At 44.7% G+C, this 16,105-nt stretch overlaps 1 protein-coding gene across 6 annotated transcripts in view; it reads left to right on the top strand.

Moving 5' to 3' along the window:
* arid4b (AT-rich interaction domain 4B) overlaps positions 1 to 16,105 on the top strand; it is a 37,927-nt gene that overhangs the window by 19,512 nt on the left and 2,310 nt on the right. For 3 of the 6 annotated variants that reach the window (XM_068725127.1, XM_068725134.1, XM_068725140.1), the window contains exons 9-23: positions 720 to 799; positions 4,497 to 4,573; positions 6,070 to 6,218; positions 6,306 to 6,378; positions 7,573 to 7,667; positions 7,778 to 7,875; positions 8,165 to 8,363; positions 8,477 to 8,676; positions 11,972 to 12,154; positions 13,170 to 13,254; positions 13,342 to 13,549; positions 13,683 to 14,909; positions 15,062 to 15,172; positions 15,368 to 15,610; positions 15,834 to 15,980. In XM_068725127.1, coding sequence (XP_068581228.1) covers positions 720 to 799; positions 4,497 to 4,573; positions 6,070 to 6,218; positions 6,306 to 6,378; positions 7,573 to 7,667; positions 7,778 to 7,875; positions 8,165 to 8,363; positions 8,477 to 8,676; positions 11,972 to 12,154; positions 13,170 to 13,254; positions 13,342 to 13,549; positions 13,683 to 14,909; positions 15,062 to 15,172; positions 15,368 to 15,610; positions 15,834 to 15,980 — 3,175 coding nt within the window. The remainder of the gene's footprint in view (positions 1 to 719; positions 800 to 4,496; positions 4,574 to 6,069; positions 6,219 to 6,305; positions 6,379 to 7,572; positions 7,668 to 7,777; positions 7,876 to 8,164; positions 8,364 to 8,476; positions 8,677 to 11,971; positions 12,155 to 13,169; positions 13,255 to 13,341; positions 13,550 to 13,682; positions 14,910 to 15,061; positions 15,173 to 15,367; positions 15,611 to 15,833; positions 15,981 to 16,105) is intronic. The other 3 variants (XM_068725158.1, XM_068725149.1, XM_068725164.1) reach the window with 3 other exon arrangements.

Raw genomic sequence — 16,105 nt, 5'->3', positions numbered from 1 at the left:
TGCCTCCCTGTGACGGCCAGGAGAAGTGCATTACACGGTGGCATATCACTGTTTACACCGGCAGCGTATGGCACAGGGGGTGGAGCAGTACGCTGGTAGATGTTTCGTGCAACAGATGACGCACGGCTGCAACAAACGATGTGCTCCTGAGAGGCACGGAAAAATGAAAGTCAAAAGAAACACGTGTTTTCATTTGCACGTCTGCAGTGCAGCACACACGGTGTCAGAGAGAAATGACAGAGCAAACGGCACAGTGTTCAAGTAAAAAGCCTCCACCCTGCAGGCCTGCCTGTGTGTGCTGTACATACAGAGAGAGCAGGAGCCAGCAGGCAGAGTTCTGATGGAAATCAAATCTCCATATCGGCAGTGCTGCCTCCTGTGGGTTAGACCCCGGCAGTGGAACAACTCCCACTGTTGTGCTCCTCAACTCCAGTAAACAGCAGCAGCAGCAGCAGCAGCAGCGCACCCCGTACACATCGCTGCTCATCCCACGCGCTTGTTTGTCTTCGTTTCGTAGACAGCATTTTCTGTAATCCATCAGTGTGGCCTTTTCCTGAAATCATTAACTCAAACTCTGACACCCTCCCTCCCTTCCTCCGCTTTACAGTTTCTCTCTCTCTCACACACACACACACACACACACACACACACACACACACACACACATATAATACCACCTCCTCTGACCTCTTGACTGTCTCTTGTTTCTGTGCAACAAGGTCATCTCCCCGGACTGCCACGATGATGTGACTGTGAAGAAGGACAACATCTTCGTCCGCTCCTTCAAGGATGGGAAATTGTGAGTCACACCTTGTGTTGATTAGACCTGCAGCAATGATTATCAGTCATCAGACATTTTCACTGTCATTTAATACATCAGTTATGTTTCGAAGTAATTGTTATGTCAACAAAAAGTCATTGGCATTGCACAGCGTTTCTTCAGGGCCCTAGCATTGCTTACTGATTAATGACGTTAAACCAAGTATTCATTGGGGAAGTAAACAAGCAAGTGATTGGCATTTTCACTTAAATGATAAATGATCTAAGTTGCTCTTGATTTATTTTCTGTAAGTCAGTTAATCAACTAATCATCTAGTACCACTGTAAGACATCCTCATCAGGAGATGAAAGTGTTTTAATTGGATATATGTGCAGTGAACCTTTGGAAAAAACGAGCACTAAATTGCAAGATGCGGCTGCACAATATAATCATAATATTTGCAAATATTTCAGTTACTTTTGTTACTACTTTTTTTTTTCTTTTTCATGCCTTTTTGTTTATTTATTGCAATGTCCCTATCCCATTATTTGGGGCAGCTGTGCCAGATGACATTTCTTCCTCCAGTTAATTGTGCATGTTTTAAATGACCCATTTATTGTGTGGCCCAACAAGAGTTGAGATGCTGTGGGCCTTCCCTGCTGGTGCTTCCCTGGCTTTGTTATTTCATTTGTCCTAAGGCTGTAAGTTACCGGTCAGCTGAGGTAGTGTAGCTTCCCTGCAGCCTGCCCTCGGCACACAGCACGGATTGTTTTGTCTGCAGCAATGAGGGGAAGAAGTCCTGTCAGGAGTCGGCACTCTGCTGGTGGTTTGAAAACGGCAGCGTGTGTGTGTGGGTAGAAACACAGCCGACACTCGGCATGAATTAATCTGGTTTTTGCTCGCCGTTCCAAAGTCGACTTTTCCGTCTGTTTGAGTTGCATTGACGACGGAGCCGCCTCGAGCCCGCGTTCCTTAATGGATTCCCTGCGTAACTCATCAGCACAAACCTTAATCTGCAGCTGAAGACACATTTGCAGCAGACGCGGTGTGAAGAGTCCCTCTTATCGTTTATATTTTTGGCTAATAGTCAGGTGGAGCCGAAGAGAGCGATAAGATAAGAGATGATAAATCAGAGGAGACCTGGAAGTCATATACTCGGGAAGTATTTCCTCCCTGAACGCGGCTCCCTGTGATGGCTTTTTGTTGCAAATTACATTGAAAACTGAATCGGCACTGTGTGTCCACGGGTACTCGCAACAAATAGTAATGTAAGAAGTCGGAAAATCTATATCATCCTTAACGAGTTTTTCAGGTTTGTTTCCCTCCATTCTTTTCTGCTTTTTATGTGGATGGAATAGCAAAGATGAGAAGTGCATATGAACACTGTTAATCAGTCGAATCCTGTCTGCTTTTATGAGAACAAAGTCTTTTTTTTAACAGAGTTGACCACATGTAGTCATTGCTGAGATCTTGCAGTATGATGAAATTTGGAAAATGTCACATGCATCAACTGTACCCTCTCTTCAGTAACACTGCTGCACCGTTTCCTTTTCCATTCTTTCGAAACAAACACTCCACTCGTCATTGTTTGTTATTGTACATTTTATCATTCATGACAGCCTCTTTTCAGCTATTATTATAGCGAGTTCATTCTAACTTGCTGCTCCCTGTGTGATTTGTGTTTTGTGAAGAGGGGTCACATCCATAAGCCATGTGACCTTTTCCCGCCCAGCGCCGAGGTCAGCATGTTCACACCCTCTACAGGCGTTGGTGTTGTTGGTCGTGATAACCGTTCAACATGCCTTTCAAAAACAATGGCTCTCCAAAACATTTTTAGGGAAAGCAAGGTCACATCCAAAAGGGGGGGGGGGGGGCAGTTTTCAGGAAGTGGCTATTCTTATTTAGTCAGATCTGGTTACCATAGTAACAGTAGAAACAGAAGCCATTTCTTTTCTTTTTTTTCTCGTCCGCCTGGCTTTGCAAAAAAAAACAAGAGTTTGATCCCTGTGAGTAGTTTTTAACTAAAACTTTGGTTAGACAAAACTAGTGTGTGTGTGTGTGTGTGTGTGTGTGTATGTGTGTATGTGTATATATATATATATATATATATATATATATATATATATATTATACTATTAAATAAGCTATGTTCTAAAGTATATTACTCTTTTTTGATATCCCGTAATATTTTTTGAAATTATCTTAATGGCTGATTTGACAAATGTTCTGCAAATATTTTAAGAAGAAACTGAGCTAGAGGTGTAAATTGAAAATATTGTATTCTGTAACATATGTGGAACCTGAAATGCATTCAATCATTTGCTTGCTTCACATCAGCCAGTAAGCAGTGATGTGGAGCAGTTTCAGATAGTATATTGATATATCTTGATTTCTAATTACGTCATTTAAATTGATAATAACATGCATGCACACAAATTACTGTGTATTTTGTGTGTAAAAATAGTCAGCGTACAGTTGTAAATATTTATTGATATTCATTCATTTTTCACTTGTAACTTAATTCACACAGGGGTAAACAAAAAATACACTTTACCATGTGGTTATTTCATTTATACTATTTATTTATTGCACCACAAGACAACATGCTATATCGTGATACATACCGTTATCGAGATATGATGTGACCTATATCGCGGTAGAACATTTTGGCCATATTGCCCAGCCCTAGTTTCAGTTTAATTGACTTAAGAACACCAGATTTTGAACAATCAATAAACTAAAGTGTTAAGTTTATTCATATGAGTGTCTGCAGCACTTCCATGTGTGGCCTTTATTTTTTAGCCATGCTAGCGGTTCAGCTCTAGGGATGGAAATGCCCGTCAGTCGGTTGGTCCATCAGTTTGGTCCGGACTGAAATCCCTAAACAACATGAATTGTCATAATATGTTGTACAGACATTCGTGGTCCCCAGCGGATGAATCTTACTGACATTGGTGATTAGCCAATTTGCAAATGTCAGCATGCTAACGCGCTATACTAAGATGTTGAACATGGTAAGCCTGCTAAACATCAGCGTGTTAGCGTTGCCATTGTGAGCATGTTAGTGTGCTGATGTGAGCATTTAGCTTAAAGGGCTGCTGTGTTTAAGTACAGCCTCACAGAGCTGCTAGAATGCCTGCAGACTCTTAGTCTTGTTTTTCTTTTTGATATTCTCAATGTAAGTAGTCGTACATGTGTGAACCAATGCTACCCAATACTTTTTTTTTAAACAAAAGATAAAGGAAATATTAAACCAATGTGTCTGTTTCTTATGATCTCTTTTAGATGCAGTATACTTGCTTTTTTTTTTTCTTTTCTTTTTTTTTTTTATTTATTCCCTCCATGACAAATCTAGTCATTGGATCAGCTCAGCTGCCTACAGATACCACAGCAAATCGTCTCTCTGGCACACTCGCCTCTGACTGCTTTCAGCTTACAAGCTCCACTGATCCATATATCTGCCAAATCACCAACACTTTGCCCAGCTGCTGCAGGGACACTGTAAGAAAGTGGGCTGTGAATGCCGTGAGATGAAAATCTCCCCCTGCCATTGGTTTAGTTAACAAGACCTTAGGGTTGTTTTCTTTATAGTCTTAAATTGGTCTCGGAGAAAACAAACATTTGCTTAGATTTTGGCTGACTTACAACTTACTTGGTTGGCTTAACTTAGAGTCACACCGTGTGGCTGAACCTTGATGTTGTCACACACATTAATCAGATTTTCCGTGCTTTGCAGTAACACAGTGCTGCGGAAGGACGTCCGCGAGATGAACGGTGACTGTCCTCCAAAGGCCGACGCAGGGCTCAAACCAGGTGAGTTGAAAGAGAGGTGACTCTCAAGGAACTTGTGCATAGCACATAACCAGACCTCGACATCTGCGGGCTGGCCTGGATGTCGACACATTTGGCAGAAGGCGCTCGTAGAGTGAGTTGCAGCGAGACAGACGAGAGAGGTTTTGTTTTTTGTTCTGGGGAATGCAGCGGCTGAGAGCTCCTGTCACTGTCGAGTCTATTTTTATTTGAAGTCCTCACCAGGCTTTTTATATAGTGCCCCCGATTTCCTGCTGCAGAGCTCTCACCCTTTCATAATTACAGTTAGGAAACAGCTTCGTATGATCGCAGTCTTGGTATTCACAGGTGGTTTGACTCACAACTGTGATATTTTCTGCATTACAAACGTGTAAAACAAGCATCTGCCAAGGTGGTTAGATGCTACTTATAGCCACCTGTGACATTGTGGCTCGATGCCTCTGCTGCTCTGCGTCACTGTGAATGCGCCTGACAGATTTTCATTCTGCTTTTTTTCCATGGCTGCTTTTTGTCATGTTTATGTCCAATTCTATTTTTATTATGTCCTATTTTTGTGTACGGGTCTATTGTTTTAAGATGGTAATAACAGTTACATAAATTTTTTTTTTAGCAAAGTAGTTTTTGCAAACCAAAATCTATTGTCAGTTAGTATTTTGTCTGAAGATGCTCTGGTTTCATTTAGTAGAATACACTGTTTGATTGCCTCAATACCAGGGCTGCACCGAATATTAGCTTCATTCATAACGTTGACATTCAAAGTCTAAATCAACATGTCTGTTCATTCGGTTTAAACCCGGTGTCGCTGCACAGTTGCAGATAAAGATCAGGCTACGATAATATTGTTAGTATTTATACTTTTTGTATAAATGACTGACTCGTGTCATCCGAACATTTCCAATAACCCCAGAGCGTTGAAAAGTCTAAATTTATTGAAAAAAGTTAGATGTAACCATATCCGAAAGTCACAATCACAAAATATTATTTCAATCTGTATTTGTTGGCATTTTCGCTGCCGTCAAAAAACTGTTTTCTCTCCATTTGCCACACACTAAGGGAGTCACGCACCAAGGAGTTATATTCATTAAAGAAAGGTGATTTAATAAAGACCAACGAATCCCTTTGTTTGAATGCAGGATGCATGTACAGTATAAATGCACACCCAGCATCCTCATACGCTCCAAACACCAAGTGACAGATGTTATGAGGTTAAAGAAGGATCAGTTTGAATTTAGATTATTTGCCTTGTTTCTATTGACTCATGATATTCTTACCAGTTTAAGAATCACGTTGTTTTTAGTTAATCTACAAGATTTAAAGAGCAATCTGATTGAAACATTTGTTCATTTCTTTTCTCACTTTATTTAGCATGAAAATGTTTTTTTGACGAATGATTTAGCTTAGAGTTTTGCAAGCAGCAGAGAATGACAGGCAGCGCTCATTAGATGTGGTTTTAATTGTGTAAAACGTGTTAATGTGATCTGACTTTGTGTGTTTGACAGCACTGGATGCAGCCTTGGAGTTTCTGCAGCAGTTTGTCGTGCCGAGCACCTGGAAGACGGAAGTGAAAGAAGAAAGTTCAAGCAGCGAGGACGAGGATGAGGAGGAAGAGGAAGGGCAGGAAGAAGATGCCAGTGGCGAAGAGGAGGAGGTAAAGAGGCAGCCCTGCACATTCTCTTATCCTCACAACCTCCCAAGTAAAAGAAGATCCTCAAACTGTCTCGTTTCCTGTCTGCAGGAGGAAGTGGAGCCGTTCCCAGAGGAGCGGGAGAACTTTCTGCAGCAGCTCTACAAGTTCATGGAAGACAGAGGTGAAGCCAGATACAATCGATGTTTTCAGGGTTTCCTCAAAACAAGCATTTTATTTTTAAGGTTCAAGGTGCAGCTTTGGACTCAAGTACCGGTTGTGACACAGTCTTCCCACTTTAAGGTCAAGGGAGAGCTCAAATTTAGCTGAACAAAATAATAAGAAACCCAATTTTATTTTATCTCCCTCTTACAATCCCAAACCTAGATTCTCTCTCTCTCTCTCTCTCTCTCTCTCTCTCTCTCTCTCTCTCTCTCTCTCTCTCTCTCTCTCTCTCTTTATGCCCCTGTACCTTTATCATATTAGCTCTACAGCCTTTAAGGCTGCCCCCCTTAACATTGAATTTTCTATGTTTAAGTATATACATAGTATTTTACAGTATAATATTGTTCATGTGTAGTTTCTTAACTTTTATCTTTTTACAACAATAAATATCTCTTTCAAGATTTAAGTTCTTTATTATCATATCTCTGTAGGCCCCCTTCAACAATGCTCATTAAATATGTACATAGAAAAAGAAAATCATGCAAATGAAAGCAAAATGATAATCTAGCAGCCATCGTCAGCGCCACCTCGAGTCAAGATCTCTATGTGTGTGGCTGCTTTTTAACCTACTTTGGTCCTTAAAAAGTTCTGAAAACCAGTGGCGGGATGTTTCTGAGTACAAGTACTGTACCTGAGTACAAGTTTGAGGTACTTTACTTGGATGTTTCCATGCTCCTCCATTTTCTACTCCAGTCCACTACAATCCAGAGGGCAATAGTTGCTCAACTACATTGACATTTAGTTGCTATCAGATCAATATTTTACACAAAAACATATGATGTACTGTTATTAAAGAAAGAAAATAGAGTTTTCATTAAACAACTCAAAAGTATGTAAAATGTTGAAATGAGCATAACACTCAGAGGATACTTATTATCTTATTACTTATGATACAATATGCTCATAATGCTTTTACTCAAGTGACATTTTTAAAGCAGCACCTTTACTTATAAAGGGTGTATTTTCTATTTTGCAGTATTGCTACTGTTCTTTTTAAGTTAAGGATCTGACCGCTGCTGAAAACCAATTCCAGGTAGCTTTATAAATGCATTGTGATGCAGACTGAGGTTAACCAGCCGTTTTCAGGAGATCTTTTACTTAAACTGTATCTTCGTGTCTATCATCTCAACCGTGACGTGTTTCTCGTCCTCAGGAACTCCCATCAACAAACGGCCTGTTTTGGGCTACAGGAACCTGAACCTGTTCAAGCTCTACAGGCTGGTGCACAAACTGGGAGGCTTTGAGAAGGTGAGTGCCACCTCGACAGCCCGCAGTGTAGCGTGACTTAGGTCATACTTCCCTCGCGCGATGTTCACTGACTCTAGATCTGTCTTCTCTTGTTGTCCGTGTTTGAGCAGATTGAGAGCGGCTCCGTTTGGAAGCAAGTCTATCAGGACCTGGGAATCCCTGTGCTCAACTCAGCCGCTGGCTACAATGTCAAGTGTGCTTACCGCAAGTACGTACAGGCACTGCCTCCTCAGCGGCTCAGAGCTTTTTCCTCTGTTGGGCAGATGCCGCTTTTGTTTCTTTAGTAGTTGTTTTTTACCAAGACTGACAAGCAGTTTGTACTGTGTTCTACTCTTTTAATGTTCATCTGGATGTCTTCTGTACTACTTTCACAGCCCCCCCCCCCCCCAAGAGTAAATTAAACTTTTATATTTTGCAAGATAATATATACATCTCTGAGAGGAGCAGAGAAACAAGACTTTTCAGGATGTGTTGACGAGTAATGTTTTATCACCCAGGTACCTCAATGGATTTGAGGAATACTGCACCTCCACCGCCATCACCTTCAGGATGGACCTCCCTTTGAAGCAGGCTCCCAAGGGGGAGGTGAAGTCTGAGGGGGAGGCAGGAGGAGCACCTGTCACCTCCTCCGGCTCGGAGGAGCAGAAAGCCCAGGTGGATGGAGACCCTTGTGGCACACAGTCTATAGTCTGCAAGGTGCATTCTCCTAAATATCTCTTTGTCCTTCTATATTTATCCAAACTGCATGTTAGATTAATTATCCCCAGGCCTCCCTTGTTGATTATAATTCAATAATCCCTCTCTCGAAGGACGAGAAGCCTGACTTGGCCCGAAGCAAAACGGAGCCTGAACCATCACAAACAGAGGGAAATGACAGCGAGAAGGACAACGATGAGGACGACGGCCCCCTCAATGGGGACGCAGACGAGGGCTCGTCGACGGCTCGCCTCGGAGCCGAGAGCGTGAAGGAGGAGCGCGACGAGGAGCAGGAGAGCAAAGACAACTCTGGGTAGGTGGTCTGAAAGGATGGTCCCTCCACCAGGGTGGTAAAAATATCCTCATGGCACAAACACAAGCTCCGTGCAGGAAACTGTGTTGATATTCAATCGGACCTTAAACACCTAAAAGTTTCACCAGACTAAAGGACCTGAGGCATTCACTTTCCTTGGTGGCAGTAGAAATCTAAAAGACCATTAGCAGATGAGAAGCAGAGACCTTTCTGACCTTAATGACACTAATACCCAGTATACCCACAATCCACCTCTACCTGCTAACCAGAGAGAGGATCTCTCTCTCTCTCTCTCTCTCTCTCTCTCTCTCTCTCTCTCTCTCTCTCTCTCTCTCTCTGTATCTCTCTCTCTCTCTCTCTCTCTCTCTCTCTCTCTCTCTCTCTCTCTCTCTCTCTCTCTCTCTCTCTCTCTCTCTCTCTATCTATCTATCTCTGTATCTCTCTTCCTCTCTCTCTCTCTCTCTCTCTCTCTCTCTCTCTCTCTCTCTCTCTCTCTCTATCTCTCTCTCATCTCTCTCAAAGCTCTCACCCACTGCCCTCTGTGCTATTATTATTTCTCGTGGCTTAGTCGGCATCAGCTGGCAGAGACATCTTAGAGCACCAAAGCCAGACTGCTATTTTTCACCTGGCATGTCATGCTGTGCTCTGTTTCTCTCTCTCACCCTCTTTCTCTCCCATTCTCTCTCTCTCTGTCTCTCTCTCGCTGGGATTGTTTGACAGCAGCCAGCCTCTGTGCACACAACATGGCTGCGCTCTTCTCGATTTCTACCCTTTCCTGATATCTCTCTCTCTCTCTCTCTCTCTCTCTCTCTCTCTCTCTCTCTCTCTCTCGCGCTCTCTCTCTCTCTCTCTCTCTCTCTCTCTCTCTCTCTCTGTCTTTTCTCTCATTTATTTTTTGGCTTTTCGATGTTCAGCTTTATTAAATGTTCCATGTGTGTGAGTGTTGTCACTGATGCATTAGCACACTAGATGCAATAGAGTGCTTTCAGAGGCAGTAATCTTTTGAGAGGAAAAAGTGACTTCAGCGTTGAAAAATGACAAATAGTTCTGGGAAGTTGTACGGTTTGGTCTCAGTTAGCTATTGTTTGCTGTCCAGAGCATTCCAGATCACACTCTCCTGTTTGTTCACCTTCCACCACCCACCCTTGACTCGTGTGTTAAGGTTGTTTGGGCTACTGCGGACAGGCTAGAAACAACAGGTTTTTGTGTGTCTGGTTTGAAGGGATTGCGCAACTTCTTATCCCTCTCTCTGTAGTTCTAATCAGCCGTGGGCTCGCGACAGCACGATCGTGCTGATTGCCATCACATGTGGATTTTCTGACAATTCGAGATGTTCCCAGATCCTTTAGCTCTGTCTGGATCAGTGGTCCTTGCAGATTACGTGGCAGTGTGAGGGTTTACAGATTCACACAGCAGACAACCTGCAGGCTGATCTCATCTTTCCCGATGATATCAGACCTGTTCACTGTTTTCAGCCTGTAATCTGGACCTGCTGTGTGTGTGTGTGTGTGTGTGTGTGTGTGTGTGTGTGTGTGTGTGTGTGTGTGTGTGTGTGTGTGTGTGTGTGTGTGTGTGTGTGTGTGTGTGTGTGTGTGTGTGTGTGTGTGTGTGTGTGTGTGTGTGTGTGTGTGTGTGTGGAGCACATTTTCATTCCAGCAGCACTGACCGTGTGTAGTAGTAGTGTGGCTGTTTTACAATGAGCCTAAATGGGACATTTTGGGGGGAAAAAAACAAGTGATTAAATAGAAGGAAACTCAACAGTGATTGTTAAGTAACTGCCTAAGTGCTATTTACCTTTGTTTCCTTGATGAAGCCTAATCAACTGCTCTATTGAAATGTGTGCTCCAGGCTTTCTTTGCTGATGTTAGAGTGCATAATATCTTGCACATTGACTGAAGTTGAACTCTGCAAGTTTGAGGACATTGCAAGTCCTGGAGCAAAGTGATGCTTTTGGATAATATAATTTGTTTTGGGCTGCAACTAATGATTATTTTGATTATTTATTACTCTGCTGGCAGTTTTTTTGATTAATTGTTTGGTCTATAAAATATCATAAACAGTGACAAATGCCCACCACAAGCTCCTAGAGTCCTATGTGACGTCACAAAATGTCTTGTTTTGTTCAACCAACAGTGCAAACCCCCAAAATATTCAATTAACTATCATTTAAGACCAAGAAAAGAAACAGCAAATTTTCACATTTGAGGACCTGGAAGCAACAAATGACATAAACGATAAATCAATTTTCAAAATACTTGGTAATTATTTTCTTTGGCTCGACTAACTGACTATTCCACCAATTGTTGCAGCTCTTAATGTGTTCTATCTCAGTGTTTGACACCGTACCTGTGCTTGTTTGTTTTTTTCCGTGACCATATTTATCACTAAGGAGGTGGAAAAGGTCTGTGGAATTGATTTATGTGCGGCGTGTTTTTTTATAAATCTTTTGGCATTTTGAAGTCTAAGCGTGTCCCCCAGTCGGCGGCGGCGTCCTCGGCTGTCACACTTGGACTGCTGCACAAAGAAGTTCATCTCTCTTCATTGTGGTGTGTTTGTGTAAATTAGCTGCCGGCAGAAGGCACGTGCTCCGAGCAGTTCGGTATGAGAGGGATTGTGTGGAGTACTGTGTGGAGTACCAAATTGGATCTGGTAGCCGTGCTTCCTCTCAGCGCTGTAGTCTTGCTTCAAGTTGCTGCGCTGCCTGCCAAGTTGTGCTTTGCTGTGCTAACCTGCCCCTGTGGCCCTTGCGCCTAAACCACTTACTGGCATTCCTGCACCGCCCGTATACCCTCCAGCTTCGACATCTCCTGACTGTCTCCCACTAGCTCCTCCTTGTGGCTGCTTTGTTTCTTACAGCGTGTGTGTGAGTGTGAGTGAGAATCCCAAGTATGTTGCTGTGTGTGGACATAGGGTTAGATAGCCTTACAGTAGTGTTATTTCCCATGCAAGATGATTTGATTTTAGCCATGAAAGAATGATGTTTTATTCACTGTACACTCCCATGTACTGTTCTTTGACTGGCATACTGTAAATGAACAGTTGTTTATACTGCAGTTTGCTGTAGGTTACACTGGACTAGAGTTAAGGAAGGACAGAAATGGGAAGTTTATGTTTCTGTATAGGAGAGTTCCTAGTGTTGTAACGGGACAGGGAAGGCGAGGGTGGAGCAAATAAAGTAGAACACAGGCTTCCTAGCAGCAGGTAGCAGAGTTTGGGCGGGCGGCTGTGGGCGGGGTTCTGTGGTGCTCATTGGGGCAGCCTAGGGCCAGGAAGTGCTGAACTGTTTTTCTTGCAGGGATGACAGCAGTCAGGAGGGGGAGGAAGGGGAGGAGTTTGAGTGTTACCCCCCGGGGATGAAGGTGCAGGTGAGGTATGGGCGAGGCCGCAATCTGAAGACGTACGAGGCCACTGTGAAAGAGGCAGACGTGGAGGGGGGAGAGGTGCTCTACCTGGTGCACTACTGTGGCTGGAACGTCAGGTAAGACAGGACCTGGGGAGAAATCACCTAACGTCTATATTCACCCTAAAAAAGAGAAAAGCAAAAAAAAAAAAAATACATCTTTTAACTTTCAATTCAGCGCAAGGGATCACCGCTACATGGGTATCCCCTCAGTAATAACAGATACATCCCTTCCTCACAATTCTGCTTCACTTGATCCAGTCCCATGGTCAGTACTCTGATCATGGAGAACACTGGGCCCTCTAGTGGCAGAAACAGAATTGAGTGTTGGATCGATGTGGATCACTCCTCAGCTTCCCTCACTCAGTTTTGACTGAATCCCCTGTCTGTCTGTCCCCCGGCTGCCTGTCTCTCAACTAAATCTACAGACAGGCTGAATTTGAACCAATTTGACTCTGAGCATAGCCAACCAGTGGTTTTGGTTAAACAATTATTTTTTTTAGAGCCACAAGATGATATGATTTTTAATGTGAGCTCCCCTTTGGATCTCTGAAAGGCCAACCAAAGTGCTGCTACACTCACCTCTACCTCTCAACCCTCTCCCCCCCCCTCCCCAGCGGGTCAGGGTTAATGCAGTGTTAAGTAGAGTGTTAGGGTACCATGACACAGAGGTTAACTAGTGCAACTAGCATTTCATTGTCTCAATGTTGTTGTGTGGTCCTCTAGCACTCTATAAAAGACAGTGGGATGTTCTCTGCATTGTGTCTGTTGTGTGCGATGTCGTGAAACTTTTCATTTTCCTCATACAACCCAAGTAGCAACCTTGGTACTGTTGGAACTTTGTTGAATATGATTTGTGTGGTGGTCGGTGTTAATATTGTTTCTTTCTTCATCGTAAAGGTTTGTCTTTTTCCACTTAACACCATGGGGTTTCTTCCTTTTGCTGTCGAGGCTTATTGTGTCACAGCAACATGTTTGGGTTCAGACAGTAGAGGCGTCTGTGTGGTGGGTGGTGTGAGAGGAGGATTCTTTCGGCTCCTCTCAAAGATCTGAATGATGAAATTGTCTCTTTGTCTTTGCACTCGATTTTTAGATATGATGAATGGATCAAAGCAGACAAGATTGTGCGCCCGGCCAATAAGAATGTACCAAAAATAAAGCACCGCAAAAAGATAAAGGTACGAGACTGGAGAGCGATCACTTTTCAACCTTAAGCCCGGTTTGATGTCATGAGCAGAATCACTGACTGTGTTAAATCCTGACAGAACAAAGCTGAGAGGGAGCGGGACCGGTTGGAGAGGCTCAATGAGAGAGAAGTCCTCGGCCCTTCGCCCCACGCTCACCGCCTCCCACGCTCCAAATGTGGCCTGAGTCAGGATGTCTTTTCCAAGATGGACGAGGGTGAGGACAAAGGGACTCAGCAGTCTCCAGTCAAGTCTATAGAAATTACTTCTATCCTCAATGGCCTGCAAGGTAGCAACACTCATTAGCCTGTAGACCTCATGCACACTTAAAGCAGCTTAGGACTGTGTCACTCTGAAGTGGTTTTAATTATGCTGTTGATATCCTGCCGAAACTAACGGAAGTTCTTTCTCGTTTACCTCAGCCTCGGAGATGTCCACAGACGAGAGTGAGCACGATGATGAGGAGGGAGAGCATAATGAGGAGGATCGCCCCGGTTGTAGAGGCAGCCCCAGAAAAGCCCCACCAGAGACCCCGCAAACATCAGAGTGCTCGGAGAGCGGGACCCCTGCTGAAGCATCCAAACCTCCTCCGGGCTCAGGAAAGAACCAGGAATCGGTCGGTTCAGAGAGCGCAGATGTCGGGAAGCGCCGAAGCCAACCGGAGTTGGAGGGAGAGCAGAGCAACAGGAAGAGAAAATCTGACGGTGCAGCAGAGAGAACCCCGAAAGGCCAAGCTAAAGCTAAGACCCGGAGCACCAGGAGTGCTGACTGGTTGCCTGGAGCCTCTCCCAGGAAACTGGAGGAGAGAGCTGCTGGTCCCGGGGAGGAGAGGGGGGCCTCGTCCAGCAGCAGCTCAGACGATGAGGGCGCAGCGCTGGCCGAGTCCCAAGCTGAGGAAAGTGAGCGAAGCCGGCCAAAACCCAAAAGTTCGCCTTCCAAGAAGTACAACGGGATGAAGGAGAAGACCAAAGGTGGCAGACAAGCTGGGTTCTGGGAGATCCCTGAAAAGAGGGCCAAAATGTCTGGGAACGCAGAGGAAAGGCCAGCTGTCCGCTCTAAAGGCCAAAAGGATGTGTGGTCCAGCATCCAGGCCCAGTGGCCGAAGCAGACTCTCAAAGAGTTGTTCTCCGACTCGGACACAGAGGCCGCCAATTCTCCCCCTCCACCTGCGCCCCCGTGTCTGGAGGAGCCGAGCGTCGAACAGGATGCTGGACCCGAGGACGAAGCCTCGGAGGAGCAGATGGAGAACGACAAGCTGCAGGAGTTTCCGAGCAGCGGCAGTAACTCTGTACTCAACACGCCACCGACGACACCCGAGTCGCCCTCAGGGGGGGGCAGTGTCGTGGAGGACTCTGGCCCGGCGCAGCCTTCCTCCCCACCACCGTCCGTAGCGCCCGCCTTGCCTCCAGAGCCGGTTCCTGACGCTCTTCTCCCGGGACCCACGCAGGAGGAAGTGGCAGGTGGGCGCAGTGAGACGGACAGCAGCACAGTGGAGGTGGAGAGTCTGGGCGGGGAGCTGCAGGACCTCCCTCAGGATGAGGGGGCGGGTTCCCCCTCGAAGGTGTTTGACGTCAGCCTCTCTTGCAGCAGCAGCTGCAGTCTAGAGCTGAGCAGCAGCAGCCAACAGGAGAGCGAGCTGAAGTCCAAAGGTACAAGTAATAGCCAATTTACTCAGCTTTTTTTTTTTTTCTTGACAGAATTCATTGTTTTTCTTTATGATGGAATACTAAATAAATACACACTGACGACTCATTTCCCAGTCCGCCTACATCCTCACTGTTTTCTTGCACTTTCCTTGTAGCCTCTGTGAGTCAGAAGCGGCAGAAAGAACCACAGACAGGTGGACCCTCAAAGAAACACAAGCCAAACCGCAAGAGCCTAGGTGTGCCTCCCAAAAAGAATAGGAAAACAGGTAAGGAGAGCTGTCGATGGAATTGCTGTCGCCCTGCTAGCCTTTCTTATTTCAAAAGCCAGCAGCACTTTTATCAGCCGGGGAATTTTCTATTTCATATTTGCTCGTTTCCTGACATTAAATTACAGGTTTCAGATGGGAAAGAGAATGAGATTTTTGCCTGATCATTTTCCTTTTCTTTTTTCTTCACCTCAGCTGTCTTCTCTCCTCCAGCCAACAGCAGTGACAGTGAGGACCAGTCCGTTGTTGAGGGCACTGCCAAACCAACCGCCTCTAAGAACAACGCGCCAGATGTGAAGGCCGCCACTTCGCCCAAGTGTCACGTACGATCTCCCCATTCGAGCCATAAGTACCACAAGCAGGGGGACGCCGACCACACCCAGCACCGAGACCACCATGGAAGATCGTCACGCGTGTACAAGTGGAGCTTCCAGATGTGTAAGCGTCGCACAATTAAGCTGTTTTTGTATGGTAATTTGTTATACCTGAGGCTATTTAATTGGTAACATCGTCACGTTTTTTGGGGGGGAATTGGGTGAACTTATTCTTTAATTCAGCAACTATTTTTCATCCTATTCATTAAAGCTGAGTTTTATATGCGTTTATGTCTCTGCTCTATTAACTCTGAAATCCTAAAATGAATTGTTTTCGCTCCGCTTAGCTGACCTGGAAAAGATGAGCAGTCTGGAGAGAATTTCGTTTCTTCAGGAGAAGCTGCAGGACATCAGGAACCACTACCTCTCCCTCAAGTCTGAGGTGGCCTCCATCGACAGGCGGCGAAAACGCATGAAGAAGAAGGAACGGGAAAGTGAGTCAACTCTTTGTGACCTTACCAGGCTTGTGTTTCCCCCAGCTGTTTTTAAATTCTTATGTCTGTGTGTAAAGATCTGGTCACACTATTGAAACCATACGTGCCTCTAAGCTGACGATGAC

Source organism: Cebidichthys violaceus, unplaced genomic scaffold, assembly GCF_023349555.1.
Source record: "Cebidichthys violaceus isolate CVI_PGR_0920_01 unplaced genomic scaffold, fCebVio1.0.p SCAF_10, whole genome shotgun sequence".
Lineage (NCBI taxonomy): Eukaryota > Metazoa > Chordata > Actinopteri > Perciformes > Stichaeidae > Cebidichthys > Cebidichthys violaceus.
The sequence above is the reverse complement of the archived record's forward strand: the minus strand, read 5'-3'. Positions and strand labels throughout refer to the sequence as shown.